Source organism: Lichenostomus cassidix, chromosome 7 (genome assembly GCF_008360975.1).
Source record: "Lichenostomus cassidix isolate B80296 chromosome 7, HeHo_3.0, whole genome shotgun sequence".
Classification (NCBI taxonomy): domain Eukaryota; kingdom Metazoa; phylum Chordata; class Aves; order Passeriformes; family Meliphagidae; genus Lichenostomus; species Lichenostomus cassidix.
This window is the reverse complement of record NC_139488.1, coordinates 13,528,758-13,547,175: the sequence shown is the minus strand read 5'-3', so window position 1 is coordinate 13,547,175 and position 18,418 is coordinate 13,528,758. Positions and strand designations below refer to the sequence as shown.

Sequence of the window (18,418 nt, the reverse complement as noted above, 5' to 3'; positions counted from 1 at the left end):
CTTTAGGGTTAGAGATCAACATAAAAGCTTTTCAAAACTGTTTGGTTAAGCTTTGATGATCTGAATGTTGCTTTTTGCCAGTGATATCCAAAAAGAGGGACTCTAATTTAGAGGTATCAGGAGGTGCTTATTCTGTACTAAGTCATTTAACAAACTGGTTTGTCAGTGCTGAATCTTTTCTCATCTGTTTAACTCTCTCAGAGGTCAGACTTTGAGCAAGGCACAATGATGACTACCATTACATCTCATTAAAAGAAAAAATATTTTTGAACAGCTTTTAAATGGACGAATTAAAACCATGTAGACATTGTAAAAAGAAAATCTATTTTTCCTTTTCACATGCCTTATGAGAAATGAAATAACTCATATGAAAGATTTGATGGAATCTTTATTTTTGCATTGTCTGCATTTACTTTTGTGTAATGTTCTTAGTCTTACTTGTTAATGTTACAGCCCTTTGAAGCTATATTACAGTTATTCTGCATTGTTACGTGCTCTTGACTGTGATGTACATTTCAAAGTGTTCCTAACTATGTGCTTTCACACCTATGTAAGTTAAAATAATATCTTGAGTGTTGTCCTTTGTTTTGCCCTAATTTATGAAAGTCGATATCTCAGGTTGTTCCTTTTCAGAGATTACGTAGTAGATAATGGAACAAAACGTGTGTGGGGGGGAAAAGATGAATGCTTAGGTGTTACCTACTAAAGGAAAGTGTTTCCCTTTTCTTAAAGGAACATTTAAAACATTTTGATCAGAGGTTTTATTTTTCAATACCTCAATAGAATCTTAAAACAGGAGGTGGTAAATTTTAGTTCTGATTAGGTTACAGTTAAACTTGACACACAAATTGACTGCAATTGATTATGAATTTGGGTGAGTTTTAAACTTTCAGGTTCAGGAACTGACTAGGAATCCAGCTATTGAACACAGAGCAGTTCCTTAGCTGAAGATGCAGTATAGGTGTATGCTTGATTTAAAGCTATTTACAACCTGTCTGATTCTTAGGATGATGGCAAAGATATTTTGCCCTTCTTCCTGTCCTAAAGGCTTTGTGCCCCAGAAATTCTGCTGTACTGTTTGAAGATGAAAATATTCTGTCTAGGTATCTTCAGCTTTCACCTAGGGTGAAATATGAGTGGAAAATGGTGAAACATCTGTATCCATTTCCTTGTCAATGCCAACTCTTGTCTTTATTTCTTGCAAGTAAATTTCTTAGAACTCTCTGTCATATTGCATATTGCAAATGAAATCACAGTTGCTAAGCCAGAGACTGGTATAAATTCCAGATATGTCTCTCTCTGTATCTCAGTGATTACAAATTTTAATTTATTTTTTGGGGGAAAAAAGTAATTACGCTTTAGCAAAAATACAGTGTAATCTTCAGTATTTTAAGAATTAACAGAACACTAATACTAATGGATGATTGTGTCTCACCAGTGTGAGAAAGCTTTATTTCTTTTCCATTTTTTCTCCTTTTTTTGTTTTTGTGTGTGAAATACAAATCTAAGGCAGCCCCCACAGGTTTGGCTGCAGGTAACTGTTTAATGCAATTATTTCCATTATTCTTGTCTCTGTTTCTAACAGCTGTTTTTAAATGCTAACAATAAACTGGCAGACAAGAGTGAGAAAGACCTTACCAACAAATTACTGACAGAAATGAATGAGGACCAGGTACCTACCTAAACTGTATTTTGCTTCAGTTGAAGTCAAGACACAATCACAGGAAAATTGATTTCTGTGCTTCACCTTAACCATCCTCCTTAAGCCTTCTGCAGCAAGATGAATTTACAATGCTGCACAGATCAGCATTTCCTGACTCTGGAAAATTACTTTTCTGAATAACAGATTGAATTCAACCTATGTTTTATTCATCTGCTTCAAACTGCAGATATTGGCAATAGCATGAGCATCAGTTATGCTTCTTTTAAGGAAAAGGTGAAGTACATGAATGGGATCCAAATAAATTCTTTCAACCTGGTGGTGATCCTTTTTCCCCTTCTTTTCCTCTTTTTTGCTCTTTGTCTCAGCACTGTGGTGTTTTGGATTCTGGGGCCTTGTTTGTGAATCTCAATGGTTGTGTTTGGTGTCCTGATTCTTTGCTTGTCATCAAGAACAGATGTTTACAAAACAATGGACAGGCTGAATCAGGGAGGTAGGAATAGCCTGTTGCTTTACTTTTCCCAGATACTGTGGGAAGTTTCAAAAGCAAATTTTTATATTAATTTTATAGTAGGATTATTTGTTCTGATTAAAAATATTAAAAAATGCTAAATACAAGGGAGGGTAGTTTACAAACTGTGATTTTTAACAAATAGCTTTGGCTTTTTTGGACACAGCACAATGCTCTAACGGCATGTAAATGTTTCTTCACATCTAACACAATCTTCTGATTCTTGACATTTCACTTTCAAAATAAGTCTAAGGTGCATATAATATTTCAAAGATGATGAAACAGTATTTTTGTTTGCACAGTGTTGCTAATTAGGTTTACTGATGGGTGGATGCAAAACAGTGCTCCAACTTTTTCGTTCTTAAAACCACCATAGAAATATCAATACAAACAAGAACCATAGAAAAAACCTCAAAAGATTACTTAAATTGGAGAGAGAGGTGTTGATCAATGCAGTGAGGCTATGGGTGAGGCAGCCACCTAACTGTGCTGGTGTGACTTATCTCTTATACTGTGGGGGGTGTGTGTGCTGCACTGGTGTGCAAGGCCTTGGATGGAAAAAAAGCCACTTTATTTGACCTGCAGGTGCCTGATTTTCCAGCAGCACACACACACACTGCAAGGGATTCTCTAATTGTTTTCCTCCCTCCCTCTTGAGGTTGTCCATTAGACGCATGAGGAAAACCTGTTTGTCCATCAGAATATTTGAGGTGCAGTTTGTGTTGCGAATGCTTCTCTCCTCTTGAAGTCTGTGGTTAGTTGTCTACTGTGATGTAATTCCTTGTAGGCTGTGGGGTTTGAAATCTTGACTAGTGGGGAGATGATTTTTGAAGCATGTTACCAAACTCTTGGTTTCTCTCCTGACAGGAGGGCACAGCACAGATTGTGGAGCTGAACTGTCTTTGCATGTTTGTATATGACTTCTGTACCTGCTCCTTTCAGGTGTTTCAGGGACACCTGGACTCCTTGGCAGTATCAACCATTCAAGCCCTCACAGCAGTGATGCACAAGTCTCCAGCTGCAAAGGTAACAGTGTTTGTGCAGAGGGCTGTTCGCAGCTTCTTGATCTTGTTTCCAGTTAATGCTTTTATCACAATTTCTTGGTGGATCTTGCTGATGGAGATAAGCAGATTGTAGTCACACATTCACGCCAGATAGGAATAGCTGATTAGCATTCCTTATCCCTTTATATTTGTCTAATGGCTGGACACTGAGTCGTCTTTCTACCAAAACTGGAAGATCTGGGTATAATGGCAGTTGGAACCTTTGTAAAGGAAGTACATTGTTACTTATCCTGTGGATATATGGGGTAGACTTACTGGGTATTTGCAGGAATTTTCAGGCAGGAGTTTGTGTTGTGGTTTTATATGGCTTTAAACTAACCCAGGACAGCATTGCTGTCCAAGTGGTGGTCATGCCATTGCCCTGTGCCCTTCCTTGGTAATTATTCTTGTGGTTTGGTAAATGGATAGGTTGTGGTTAGTTTGTGATTCTGACTGGAAGCTAAGCCCATGGAAAAACAGCATATTTATTCCTGGATTGCTGAGTTCACTAAATTCAACCCTTGGCTGAATGATTCCCTGGTCTTGGCACAGGTAAAGGGATGTAGCTGTACAGCAAAGGAAAGGTGGGAATCATCTGATTTCATTGCTACTTGCAGTACAGCCTAAGGGAGAGACAACAAGGGTCAGTTATGCTCCTCCAGAGCATTGCTCAAAGTGCTCGTTTCTCCACTGACTCTGGAGAGCCTGGGAAGGGCTGTATGTTGGAGGTGGGACTGGTTGGGATTCAGAGAGTCAGTAGAGTTTTCGGTTGTACTTCCACTGCAACATATGTAGTTTTTCTTTTCATGTTTACCTAAGTAATTACCTCACTTCTGCTGAAAGATTTATTCTTTAAAAAAATGCCTTAATTTCAGTGCAGAATATAGCCAGGAGAAGAGTATCCATTCTGTATGATGTGTTGGCTGTTTAGTAATTAAACAATAAATGGATACTACCATTTGAACTTCACTGGTTGATTTAAATTTTTTTGTCTTCATGTAAAACCAATTAGTTTTGAGGAGAACTTCCTTGGAGCTCTTCTCTAATATTTGTAAGTGTTTAGGATGGGTGATTTTTAATCTAGTGTAGGAAAATCTTTTACTTAAAGATTAATATTAGAATACTTCTAGTTTTCAATATAAACATTTCATGCTATAGTTTGCACTAAAAAGATGAAAAATGAAGCTATTTGTTCTTTGTGATAGTATTAACATTTGGACTATACCAAAGCAATTATATTCTTTTATAGGTAATTAATAAAATACAACTTTTGACTTTTATTTATCTGTGTGCTGCAGTGAAATCCTTCTGATCTGCAGCATTCTAGGGACATTACAATGAACATGTTACCAAAACCAGATTCCTAACCTGTAATTATTGCATTCTAATTATTATGTGTCTAATTTTGTGTTAAATTAGAACCTGCTGCACTAGACAAGCAATTTTTATCCGTTTTATTTGTTAGTGAGACTGGGATTTTTATCCTCAGGAGGTCTTCAAGGAGAGGATTGGTTATGCACACATATATGAGGTACTAAAATCACTGGGTCAACCCTCACGGGAATTGCTGGAAGAACTCATGAATATGGTGAGCTGTGCTTGCTTTGAATGCAGAAATGCTTACATCTTTCAACAGTACTTCTAACCCTATCTTACTGTATTTCATGTCTGAGTTCTCTGCTGTTTTTCAGGCTGTTGAAGGTGACCACATGGCCGTTGGGATACTAGGCATTAGTAACGTCCAGCCCCTATTGCTGCTTATCCAGTGGCTTCCAGAACTAGAATCACACGAGCTGCAGATTTTCATCTCAAATTGGTTGAGGCGAATCTGCTGTATTGACAGACAGAGTCGTGCCACATGTGTCAATGCGAACATGGTCATCCGTATCATCGAGACCCTCAATGCGCACTCGGCGCTGCACAGTAGCTGTGCGGAGAACCTGATTGCCCTCCTGGGCTCCTTGGGGAGCCAGTCCATGGGCTCGGAGGAGCTGCTCCAGCTGGTGCGGCTGCTGAGGACAGAGGAGCCCCGCGGTGCTCACCCCTACGTGGTGCCGGTGATGCGAGCCCTGCTGGCCATGGCGCGCAAGCAGGGCTTGGCCAGCGCCCTGCAGTACTTCGACCTGCACCACAGCATGGCTGGCATCGCCGTGCCCTCCATCCACAAGTGGCCGGGCTCTGCCTTCTCCTTCAACGCCTGGCTCTGCCTCGACCAGGACCGCGTGGACCCTGGCACCACGGGCAAAAGCGGCAAGAGGAAGCAGCTCTATAGGTATAGTTACTGTAGCTGCTGCAAGCTGCAAGCGGCTGCAAGCTCAGATGTGGGTCATCTGTGCCCTGTGGCATATGGTACCCCATGACATGTGCTGCTGCTGCTTATCTTCACAGAAGGCAATACATAATGCTTAGTCTGGGAAAGAGAGAGGTTTCATCTGTCACCAGAGGCAGGTTCTGTTACAGAAATAACAATGTAGTTTCTCTATTATAATGTCATCTACAGTTTCAACATCAGTAACTCCAAATTGTGTTGAGTTTAATTGCTTAAACAAAGCAACATTAAAAACCATTAACCAATTTCCCCACCCCGCCCCCAAAATCAAAACAGCCTTCCACAGTTTGCTGTAAAGGTAGTGAACTCTGGATTTGCATAAGAGCACAATGAGAAGACACCTTCATAGTGCTTTAATAGTGGATATTGACATGAATAGTTCCTGATATAATTTAACTATCTGGGTGCATTCAGAGGCAACCAAAATGTCTTTTTGGTCTTTTTTTTTTTTTTTTTTTTCTAATAACAAGAGTAACAGGCAGTTGCGTAGTAAATATTGAACAACCAACAAACAACTTAAGTGGATTTTCTCCTTAATGAATGTATTGTTAGGTGGTAGTTTAGATGAGGCAAGTCTTTGATTGTGTGTTTTTCTGTCTTTCTGTAGCTTTTTTACAGGAAGTGGTATGGGGTTTGAAGCCTTTATTACGTGCTCGGGGGTATTGGTGGTTGCAGTTTGCACAAAGAGGGAATATGCAACAGTGATGCTGCCTGACCATTGTTTTATTGACTCCCTCTGGGTAAGATTTGACTGACCAACACTTTGTTCAGCATTGTATTGTTAACTCAGAAGTCAAAATTCTATTTTTTGATCGTTTTACAAATAATCTGTTTTATAATATACCAATAAATTATTGCATAAGAGCAGATTTAATATCAAATGACACAAGAATTTTCCACATAGATTAGTTCTTGATTGAGCTGATTTATGCATGTGTTATTAGGCATTTTTTATTGATTAGGCTGGTTACAGAATTAGAGGTTTTTTATATTAAATTCAAACAAGCATAGATGTCTGTGGTGCTATGTGAATAAAATAGCTGTGGTGCTGCTTCTGTCTTACCCTTTTATATTCCTATACTTAAAAACTGATTTGCATTGTTATGGAAGAGCTGTATCTTTCTTTTCAAAAACCTATTTGCATGTCAACATTACATTTACTGCTTTAAAATGGAAGCAGCTGATAGGTGGTCTTATATTAGTTTTGATACTTTGGATTTATTTTCTTAAGTGCTTTCCTTGCCAGATTAGTGGACATGAAGTTAAATAGTTTCATACAGTAATTTCGCTGCTCTTAATAACCACTTTATTATTTTTTAATTGCTTAACCAGCACAACATAACTATTGTTCACGTGCCTGGAAAGAGGCCCTTTGGGCAGAGCCTTGTGTATATCTACATCAATGGACAGCAGAAGGTCTCTGCTCCGCTTCGATTCCCTGCTATGAATGAAGTAAGTTCCCTTCTGAGCCATACCCCTGGTAGGATGAGCTCTCATGGAACAATGAGAGTTCAGCCTATTGCTGATAATGTTCAGCTTTGGATACTGTCCAGAATATCATTTTGGAGAGTAACTAACCATTGAGTAGTGCTTATTTAGTCATCTCAGTTTAAAAACAAACCAAAAAAATCCACCAGATGACATTGATTAAATCATGGGATTTTCCTCAAAATAATTACCTGAGCACATTTACATAATTTATGATGACATCATAATAAATGGCAGCTCCGCCAGTAGGATTGATGTAACAGTACTCAATGAGGAATATTCCCTGTTATTTTCAGTGTTTTCATTTATTTTACTTACATTTTTGAATGTTTCCTTGATATGCTAGTGCTGTTCCTGCTTCAGTAACTGGATAAGCAGTTTACATGCAGTTAATCTAATAATTTTGGATGCTACGTACAGTAGCAGATATGCTGGATTAGTATTTTGGAATATAGCCTGTAAGAGGAGTATTTACAGAGGGATATGTGGAGCACTGTCCTTCCTGGCTGTGCTCCTGCCAGATGTCAGGCAGTAGTTGAGGTAACCAAATTGGAGAAAGTTGTTCTCTCCAGTTGGAGAGTTCTCCTATTGTGAGAATTGTGTGCTCTGTTTTTTGGCCTACTGTGATGGATTGCTTGTTTTTTGGGGCTGGACAGAACTTGTTGCTCTTGGTTTCATTTATTTAGTTCAGATTTATTAGACGCAGTCTTCAGATTTAAAGCTTAGATTTACAGTATGTGTTTTGTTTTCTTTCTTCACCGTGTGACTTTCCAGTCTTTTACTTCCTGCTGCATTGGTTCAGCTGGTCAAAGAACAACAACTCCTCCTCCATCTCAGATACCAGATCCACCTTTTTCCTCCCCAATCATGCCCCATCGGACATCACTTGGGGGCATTCTTGCCACAGGAAATTGGGGTGGGGTGCTTGGAAAACCAGAGTTCATCACCAAGATGATCTCAGCAGGGACTCAGGACAGTGAATGGGGGTGTCCAACATCTTTGGAAGGCCAACTTGGATCAGTTATTATCTTTCATGAAGCACTGCAACCTTCTCAGGTGAAAGCATTATATTTAGCAGGTAAGTGGTGATTGTACTGGTTTTAGTGAAGAAGGAATGAGTTATGAAAAAGACCCCACTAAGCTTTGCCCTACGCAGACACATGATGAAAAACTTAAAATCAAGAAGAACTGCAGAGCTGACCTAAATGAGAGGGCTTTAAAGCAAATAAGCTTAACATTTAATAAGTATGTTATGAAGTTTGATTTAAAAATAATGTATTTGCATAAGCTCATTTATCGTATGTACAGACCTGCCAAAATTAAAATGTTAGGTAGTATTTTCACTTGTAAGTTCTGAATTTTTGTGACTGCCTACACATGAATTTACAGTTGATACTCCTAAAAGTATTGCCTGTATTTTGATAGGCCACTTAAAGGTGGTTTATGCTTGATGATTTTTCCATAAGAATCAATAATTAAATGGTCATTTTAAAGAAAATACTCTGAAAGCTTTGTACAGTTCAAAGTGTTAAAGGTATTAAGTTTCATAATGACTTGAGGTTGTTACAGCTTAACATTAAAACACTTGGATCATTTAAAGGAAGTATTTTGTATTACTAAACAAAACTATTTTGAAGGTTGCTCATTTTCTGGTCGTTTAGGCTTGATGACAGAGATTAGTGAGAAATATGAGGTAGGTATTTGTAAAGACAAACATTAGAGCTGTTTGAATGTATAGAAACGCCTCTTCTTTGTGTATTTTAGCTTTACATGCAGAATGTGTTCCTTTTTAAGCAGACCCTATGAAATAAATAATTTAAGTCAGAGACTCGGCTTCAAAGCACGTCTCAAATAGATACGGTTCAGATTCTGATATTTGTTCTTCCAACAAGTTTGGTAGTATAAAATTTGTAAAGAGCAACATTAACATCCAGTGGACTCTTAAAGATATATTATATAATTTTATATACCTTTTTTTTATAGGTCCAAACTGTTTAACTCCATGGAAGTCTCAAGAAGCTGAAGTAGCAGACCTCCCCAGTAAGGTGCTGCTTCATTATACACCAAAGGTATGAAACACAACATAATTTCTCTTTGACTACAGAGTGTGTGTTACTTTCAGTGTTTGCACTGTAGTTTTTATGGGAAGATAAGAAGCAGTGAGAACTTTCTTAAACTGTTGTCTTTTGCAGAGACAGTAGGTTTTGTTCATGTTTGGCAAAAGGATGGAATTATCTTGTACAACAGTGAATGTCAGATCTAAAATGACATATGTGATATCCTAGGGATTGCACATTGTTTAAATACTTTAATATCAACACATTGGTACAAAATCTTGTGTTCAAAGATCTGCAGCTTGTTTCCTAAATGGTATCCTGGCCTCTTCATTTATTTAACAGGCCTGCAGAAACCCCATTTGTCTTGACCTGTCTGCAAATCTTCTACATGGACGACTAACTGGAAACAAAGTGGTGAACTGGGACATCAAGGTAAATGTGTTCTGAAGAGGCAGAATCTCATGTAAAAAGGGCAGTGGCTGTGTGCCTTCACTGAACTTTTGGAAAGCTGGAAGTTACTGTCATAATGCAAATTATATTTAACAGATACAGCATGTTTTTATACTGAGAATTAATGGGCTAATGCTGTAGCTGGGGTAGTGTTGCATTTACATTACATTCATTGAGAATTTGTGAGGGCGACTGCTTTTACTGTCACAGTACATGAAGATACTTTGTGGTAGTTGACTATTCTTCATCATAATGGTGAATGCATGTTGTACATTGAGAGCATTTTGTCATCTCTAGGGAATTCTATCATGATTTTCTTGCTGTGATAAACGGTGAGTTAGATTAAAATTAGTAGGGTTAACACTTGTGACTTGTCAGTAGAATACCACTTTTTTTATCTTGAGGAAGATGTATGAACAAATAAATAAGACCTGCTTTTTTTTTTTAAAGATCAGTGAACATTGACTGGACTAATTGATAAGGATATACTGTTGGAGCTACACTGTACATATGCACTGTGCATACCTCCACAACCACTTGTGGAGACTAATGTTAAGAAAATTCAGACACTTCATAGTTAATTTTGCTATGATAGAAATAGTTTTAAAATATTTCAGTTTGTCCTCTTTACCCAGTAGTGAGTACTTGAACTCCACAATGATAGTCATTGGATGAAGCTGGGGAAATGAGTAGGTGTCTCTGAATAGCTTGCTGAGACACTGATTTTGAATTGAAGTGGTTGTGAATCATTTCTAGAAATCTTGTGATTTGAGTATATTATACCTTAGCACAAGAAGAGTTATTTGAATAATAGAATCCAGAATCAGTTAAATTAGAAGAGTCATCTGAGGTCATGGAGTCCAGCCTATGACCAAACACCATCTTGTCAACTAGACTGTGGCACCAAGTGCTACATCCAGTCTTAAACAACTCCAGGGACTGTCTTGTGCTATCTCTGCTTGTGAGGAGGAGGGGAAAAAAGAGGCCTTAGGACACTTGAAAGGAGAAGCTTAGAATTGATGTATGTGCAGAATTATTTTAAAAAACGAAATAAAATTGTATAATTTTTTAACTGCCTGAAGTTGAAATCTTTCAGGAAGATGATTAAAGCAGAGATGTCTGTAATCTTGTAGTCTTCTCTTACTGCTTGCTGCAAGTAACTTAGAAATCAGAAACATGTTTTTTCTGTTTTTCAAATATATTTAGCAGAAGATTCTTTCTCTGTTTTTATATCCTTCAGTTTCCAGTGTTTATATGGTGGGAGGAGGAAGGAAATGTAAAAAATGTACTTTCAAAACAAGAACTGACAGGAAGGCCCATGTGTAATTGTGATTGCTAAAACTTGAGCAATGCTGTTGTTAAACAGCCTTATAAACTAGTTTCAAAGTGGCCTGTGAGAGATTCTGATTTGTGAGTACTCCTGTATGTGGAGTAAATTTTTGCTCTAGTTGAGGGGATTTTATTTATGTTGATGTTTTTCCTCCCTTTTCTCTTGATTCAGGATATGATCAACTGTATTGGTGGAATAAATGTGCTGTTTCCGTTGCTGGAGCAGATCAGCTTTCTTGGTGGACAGATGCCTGAGAAGTCTGAAGGGGAAACTCTGCCTCCAGAGCTATTAACTCCTGTAGAGGGTGACTGGGTGGTGTTGTCATCCACAAAGGCATCAGGTAGGAAAGTGCAGCTGAAGTGACATGATTTTAAAAGTCTTTTTGTGAATGACTGAAAGCTATCTCTTATGAGCTGGATTTTCCAGATCACCTATGTAAAGCTGGAAAGCTCTTTCTGTTCCTAGATATCTGACATGGACACTGAATACAAAAGTTCAGCACTACATAAAAATAATATGGTAACATATTTCTAGTATAGCTGTGTTTAATAACATGATTTTTCTTTTCTTGATGTACCGTTATTAGTGCCAAGGTATGACATTGTTTTAATTTCACTTCTGATTATTTTGAGAAATTGTTTGACATAAAACCTACTAATATCAACAGGAGAAACTTGCCTACAACTTGGATGCTGGGTCACACAGCCACATGGAGACAGCAGCATCACAATACTACTATTTAGCTTTTAGCCAAACTTTTATTTTCTTACTAAAATGTTCAGGCTCCTACCTCTTCCACACACAGTCACAGTAAAATTAAAAGAAATTGAAGGGATGCTTTAAGAGTGGATTTGTTAAAACTTTGCTATATTGAGAATTAATTTTGACCTTAACAAAAAACACTGTGAAATCAGACCTTGCAAGGGAAAACACTACTTCTTAAATTTGTTTGTTTCAAAGATGGAATGGTGGAGTAAGGTTAAAAAATAGATCTTTTTCTCTGTCTCTAATTTTTTGTGTACCATGGCTAGAAAGTGTCAGCTTGCATCTACAGAGGGAAAATAGTTGCAGCATATGCAAAAGATTATAACAAAGAAAGTTGTAAACTGTAGCCATGGGTGAAGCAATTGAAGTCAGGACTTGGATCATTTTGTTTTGGAGAGAGGCATGGAATGGCTATGATTCTGCACAGGAAAAAAATCTAAAGACAGTCTATAGCTAGGGAACAGGAGTTGAGATGTTCAGGAAATAGTGAGGAATATAAACACTTGATTTTACATTTTCCCCTCTATTTTTTATCCAGTGATCCAATGATAAGCCATAATAATTTTGCTACTGTTGTTCTGTTCTGCAGAAGCACGTCTGGAGAAGAACATAGTTGCAACTTTCATCTTGATGATAAAACACTTTATTCAAAGACATCATGTTAATCAAGAAAATCTCATTCACTCCCATGGAGTTGCCACCCTAGGAGCCTTGTTACAGAAGGTGAGCAAACTTGAGAAACATCCTTTAATAACGAATTTTACGGATGAGGTCCTGATTATTTTGAAGTGTAGCAGGATGCCAGGGGCCTTAAAGGCCTCCTTAGTTAGTACTTTTCTTTCTTGTGTTTCTGAAAGCAAAAAGGTGTGAGAAGTTGGTCTTTATCTGCAAAGTGGAATACAGTATTTCATTGTTTTTTTTCGTTATGTGCTTTTTTGATATAGATACTGCATTGTTCAGTTACTCAAGGTAGACTACCTTTGTGTTTCTTGTATTGCTTTAATGGAGCAGACACTGCTGCAGAAAATAAAAGAAACTTAAACTTTCATTTTTTAATAAGAAATATTATTAGAACATTCAGTATTCTGAATGCTAACACCTGGTGTTATTTTACAAGGTGCCAAGAATCTTAATGGATGTGAATGTACTGATGGCTGTACAGTTGTTGATAGAACAAGTCTCAGTAGAAAAGAACATGCAGCTTTTGCAACAGATGTATCAACACTTACTTTTTGACTTCAGTATCTGGAACAGTGGTGACTTTCCCTTCAGAATCGGTGAGCTCTTGGACTTGGGCAACTGTGTGAAGACACAGTACTCATCACTTGACACAAATCTTTATCTTGGTTCTAAAAGAAAACTTTATATTGCAGGACATATACAGTATCTTTCTACAATCATCAAAGACAGTAGAAGACTCTTCAGAAAGAAGTATGGTGTACAGTTTCTTCTAGACACACTCAGGATTTATTATGGGTATGAGTTTTACTACTTCTGACTCCTCATTTATTGTATGTGGCTCTTGGGGTTTTTTACCATCATTCTAGTGAGAAAATTAAGACATAAAACTGCAGGTTGGATGTTGGTAGTTGATTTAATTTACAAAATTGCATTAATTTTTCCATTTGACTTACTACTTTTCCTTGCCTTGAATTTTTATTATGTTAAGGTTATGTGAAGTTTGTCAGTGATGCTAGGAGTGCTTGTAAAAGTAATTAAAATTACAAAATTGTAGGACTTGTGTTCAACCATGCAAATTAAGTCATAGATCATTACCATTATAAAAAGGAAGGTGTTTAGCATTTTAAGTTCTTTTAAATACTTGTAGAATTTGAAGTAGGACTTCTTAAGAAATTTAAAATGTTACCTTTAAGTATTGGTGATTTATATCTGCTTGTGAATATAGTTATGTCCTTGATGAATAATGGGTAGAGGCTTTGCTCTTTTCTGTGGGAGGTGAGAACCTGCAATCCTGATTTATATCCAGATCAGTACAAGTCTACATTTCAGGGCATTTATAGACCTGCTAAGTCTGATCTGCCTAGTAGTATTCACTGGCTTGAGTCCCAGTAAAAATTGAAAACTTCTTCATGGTACCTGGGTAGGTGAAAAATTACCAAACTGGCACCATCAAATTGCTGTTAATGAGCCATGAAGAACTTCCTTAGGTTGCCTTTCTGGTCTGTTGGCATACAGGACTGGTTGTAAAGACAGTGATTTGGCTCCTGATGACCTGAGAACAATACGGACATCCCTGTATGGACTGATCAAATATTTCCTGAGCAAAGGTGGAACACATGAAGAAATTCAGAGCATTGTAGGATACATAGCTGCCACCAGTGACGAGGAGCAGGTATCCAACATGGCATAAATGAATAGCTTAAACTGTACATGTTTTGGTTTTGTATCTTGGCATTTAGAAACCTTGCCCTGTGTACTTAAAAAAAGGGTGAACAAAGAAGAAAACCACAAGCAAAATGTTAATTTATGTGTGGTCTTTTTAGATGTAGCTGAGATAGGACGTGCCATCAGAAAAGTTAGCTTAAAAAACCAAATGAACAGAACTTCAACTGATCAGAATATGTAATGATGTAGTTTCTATTTTGTAGACATCAGCAGCGCTTTAGCTTGCTTTGTATCTCTGCTTAATTTGATATGATGTTCTATATAGAGAAAAAATATATTAAAAAATGTTTAGAAGTAGTAATACTGAGCAACAAAATGTGTATTAACCAGCAAAGGTAAAACTTAAAATTCAAGAAAATTTTCCTAAAACAGAGCATGAAGTCTGAATGAACTGTGGATTAATTTAGTTGTCTTAATTTTGTAGCTCTGCGGAATTTTGGACATTCTCTTCAGCCTACTTCATTCCAGTCCAACCCCAGACCAGCTTTTTTTATTGCTCTTTGAACCAGGGAATGCTGATATTCTTTATGCTCTGTTATTGCATCAAAGATACTCTGACAGGCTTAGAGAACTTGTGTTCAAGGTAATGAATTGAATTCTATGTTCCTAAATTAATCAGTTGAACATACATTGGTGTTTTTCATTGGTCTGGCTGCAAAAGTGTATGCAATTACAAAAATACTAATCATCCAAGTTTGGTTTTTCTCCTGTCTCTTCTGTTATGCTAGCTAGATGGCATTGTCACAAAGGAATTAATGTTCCCTTGAAATAAAGTATTGGGATCTTTGAAAAAAAAGTCCATGTTGTTTGAATTAGCTTGCCAAATTAATTTTAAAAATTGTGGACCAGCATGTTATATCATACACAAGTTTAAGGGATCTGGATGTTTGTTTGTGTTTAATTTGCATTTGTGTCTACATTTTCTTGCAGATCGTGGAAGAGATGCTGAAATGTACCAAAGTTTATGAGCGTAGCAAGCACCGCATGAGACTCAGAGAAGTGGGGTACTCTGGGCTGGGGCTGCTGCTGAATGAATCATCAGTTACTGTTTCTCTTATTAGAAACCTGCTTAACCAAGTTCTGTATGCAGGTAATTGGCAAGTGTTGTGTCTGACATTAGTACACTCCTGCTGCTCAGAGGCAAACATACCTGGCTTTTTCTCAGGAAAGCCAGAGGTGTTACTTGCAGAGCTCTTCCATTCAAAGTTCCCATTGGTCTCCACTAACATTTTCTTAGTTCCCTGAAGTTGGTTCCTTTTACTGTCCCTGCATGTAGACATAACTTCCAAGGCAATTTAAAAATATTTAGCTGTTACATTCTCTCATGTGATATATGGCTTTTTTCTTTCTTCCCTACAGATCCTGCTGTGAATTATAAAGATCTGCTAGCTGTAGTGCATCTGGCTCATAGATCAGATATAAACATGAGAGTGATTATCTGTAGAAAGGTTAGTTGTCTTCTTTAGAACTGGAATACTGGCCTTCAAGCCCATAAACTGTACAGTGATAGATAACTTATTTCTTTAAAACACAGTGGCAGTATTTGTTGTTACTGTTTTCTTTAGCAATGATTTATTTTAAAAATTAAACCCATCTGTCACTTATTGTTGAATTTTGTGTACTCAAGCACTTTTTTTTAAAAGCCAAAATAAATAGCTTGAATTTTCTACAGGTTTGAGACAGTAGGCTCTTTGAGTTACTGAGTTTTCTCAAAGCTTGTATCACTGGAATTAGTACTGAATGTAGCTGTGAGATACCATATTGACTATTAAGGTTTCACAAAATGAAAAAAATTGGAACTATAATCAAGAATAACAGTATCAAGAAGCTATTAATACTGAAATTTTATTAGTTTTATCTATTTAATAGTTCCTAATCAAGCATTTTCTATTCAAGATATTTTTTAAACTATGGCTGAATGAGACTATTTATTGACATAAATGGCTTTTGAAGGAATTGTTGCAGAAGAAAAGTTGCTGAAATATGGCAGCTTACAAATATGCTTTGACAGCTTTTCTCTCCTTTACTCTCCTACTCCTGAGAATGTTTTTTCTTTTTTCTAAAATACTTACTTTGCATGAAGAAAAATGATTTTGTAGATTGTTTGCTTATTATTAACCAATTGTGGCTTTTTGTATAAGGTTGTAAGAAAAGTAAAGAAGTTCTAAGATTGTAAAATGTTTAATTAAAAAGCCAGATGGGTGCAATTACAAGCTAAAATTAATGTGTATATATGGGATATCTTCTGTCCTTAGATTTTGCACCTTTTGCATTCCCAAGTGGATGCAGCACAACAGATTTCTCAGCAGCTGGGCTGGCAGGACACTTTGATTAAACTATTCCTGAAAGAAAACTCAGAGGTCCAGATTGGCTTTAAGGAGAACAGGACTGATTCCTCCAGGGAAGAGGAAAAAAAGCCTCCCACTGAAGAGCTTCAGAAACATCAACCTGATAAGACAGAGGGAGACAAAGCTGGCAGCTTTGCATCAGTTAATGGTCTGTTTGATCAGTGGAGTTTAGAAGACAACAAGTCCCTGGATGTCCCTGCCCATTTCTCTGTTATGCCACTGGAAGATGCATCCACAGCAGAGATGTCTTTTAGTTCAGAGGACCGAGAAGAATTGTGGCACAGTAATCCTTCACATTTGAGTTTGGATCTGTCCAGTGTTGACTCCTATGAACTGGCTGATGGTGGGAATCAGATGACAGACAGCCAGCCCAGCACTCCTTCACCTACAGAGAGCACAAAGCCCTTCTCTGGGCAGCCTGACAAAGAGCTGGGTGGTACAAATGATGTGGGCTTCACTGCTGAGCTTTCTCTGCTTGAAAACCTAGGAGTAAGTAACTCACTACCTATGCTAATAATTTCTCCAGCTGTTGGCAGTTTCATTTTATTCTTCAAATCTCCCTAATAAATAATTTTTTTGTCCCTCCTATCTTCCAACAGAAAAGCAAAAACTATGGCTCTTTTATAGTGAGTAGGGGTACTTCCTTTTGTAACGTGTATTGTTTTTTGATTTTCTATTTAAGCAAGCCTCTTACATTTGTGTTTTCATGAGCTTTTAAATTGGACTTTAGACTTACATGTTGAAACATGAAAGCATAGGGACTGTGATGAATAAGAAATGTTTTGAAGGTTTTCCACACTAGAAGGGCTTTAAATATTTCACTTATTTTGTAGGGGAGTGATAATGAACTCGTACAGTTACTCACAGATATCCTACTGTGTATAATGTGGAAAGGAATTGAAAAATCTGATGATGATGCTTGGATTGAGAGAGGACAGGTGTTCTCTGCTCTCACCAAACTGGGGATGTCTAATGAGCTGCTGCGGCCTTCTGATGAAATAAAACTCAGGTGAGTGTACAGTTCATCCCTTTTGAGGATAAACAGAAAAAGTGGGGGGCATGAGTGAAGCTGGGAAGGGATGGCTGTTTCCCAACAAGATGTACTTTGCTTTGCTTTCTCGTCACATACAGTCAGAAATACATTTCAGTGCCTATTTCAGAGTGTTGTGTGGCCAGAAGGTTTTAAAACTATCGCTGTTTTCATGAATCTCTCAATCGCTTTTATCTCATTGGCTTATCAAGAAGGTGGCAGTTATGTAACTGCAGACTAAGAGATTCAATTAAATACTTAATTGGATTTTTTAAAAGCCACTTATACTGAGGACATGTAATACTTACTTTGGGATTTTGTTTTCCATGCAGCTTGCTGGAGAAGATGTTAGAATGGTCAGTCACTGATAACAGAGATTCAAAAGCTCTCCCTACACATGCTGAAAATGCCTTCAAGCTCTTGCTAATTGTACAAGATTTCCTGCAGGCTGAAGGACTAATTAATTCAAATTTATGGACAGAAAAGGTACAGTAACTGCATAATGAAAGTACTGTATATAGGCTGAAATGGTAACAAGAAAGTTGTTAGTTTGGACACTGTCACCCCTTCTACTCATATGTTTTTTAACCACAGATATTGCAGAGTAAGGATTTATATTGGAATGAATTAGAGTGCACCTTTATGAATAAAAAAGTGTGAATACTTACCACAAGGAATATAGTTAATTTTGCAAATTGAATAGGCATGTAATTGGTACACCTTACTGAGAATCCAGATCTCTTCAGGCTGGAGAAATATTTAGAAAATGTAAAAGCTAATGAAACACTATCAGTTGTAACCTTAAGCAGATTTTGCACTGTTTATCAGCATTTATGACTCTGCATGTCCTGAATAAAAGACCAGCCATAACTCTGCTCTCAGTTCCAAGTTGGAAAACTGGCTTTTGACCCATATTGGTGTTTCAACATATGTCAGCATTTATGTAATTTCTGGCTCTGGTCTTGCTTCCTTCACAGGCTGAGTTGTCATTGCTTTTTAGT

General features: G+C 37.3%; 1 protein-coding gene across 6 annotated transcripts in view; it reads left to right on the top strand.

Annotated features, from left to right (window-relative positions):
* NBEAL1 (neurobeachin like 1) overlaps positions 1 to 18,418 on the top strand; it is a 79,561-nt gene that overhangs the window by 31,411 nt on the left and 29,732 nt on the right. For 4 of the 6 annotated variants that reach the window (XM_085066260.1, XM_085066259.1, XM_085066261.1 and 1 more), the window contains exons 11-30: positions 1,586 to 1,672; positions 3,114 to 3,197; positions 4,704 to 4,802; positions 4,906 to 5,486; positions 6,151 to 6,283; positions 6,876 to 6,995; positions 7,806 to 8,109; positions 9,015 to 9,100; positions 9,431 to 9,520; positions 11,040 to 11,208; positions 12,223 to 12,356; positions 12,751 to 12,910; positions 13,007 to 13,109; positions 13,830 to 13,986; positions 14,464 to 14,622; positions 14,970 to 15,129; positions 15,399 to 15,487; positions 16,295 to 16,876; positions 17,221 to 17,396; positions 17,750 to 17,903. In XM_085066260.1, the coding sequence (XP_084922386.1) occupies positions 1,586 to 1,672; positions 3,114 to 3,197; positions 4,704 to 4,802; positions 4,906 to 5,486; positions 6,151 to 6,283; positions 6,876 to 6,995; positions 7,806 to 8,109; positions 9,015 to 9,100; positions 9,431 to 9,520; positions 11,040 to 11,208; positions 12,223 to 12,356; positions 12,751 to 12,910; positions 13,007 to 13,109; positions 13,830 to 13,986; positions 14,464 to 14,622; positions 14,970 to 15,129; positions 15,399 to 15,487; positions 16,295 to 16,876; positions 17,221 to 17,396; positions 17,750 to 17,903 (3,627 nt within the window). The remainder of the gene's footprint in view (positions 1 to 1,585; positions 1,673 to 3,113; positions 3,198 to 4,703; positions 4,803 to 4,905; positions 5,487 to 6,150; positions 6,284 to 6,875; positions 6,996 to 7,805; positions 8,110 to 9,014; positions 9,101 to 9,430; positions 9,521 to 11,039; positions 11,209 to 12,222; positions 12,357 to 12,750; positions 12,911 to 13,006; positions 13,110 to 13,829; positions 13,987 to 14,463; positions 14,623 to 14,969; positions 15,130 to 15,398; positions 15,488 to 16,294; positions 16,877 to 17,220; positions 17,397 to 17,749; positions 17,904 to 18,418) is intronic. The other 2 variants (XM_085066263.1, XM_085066262.1) reach the window with 1 other exon arrangement.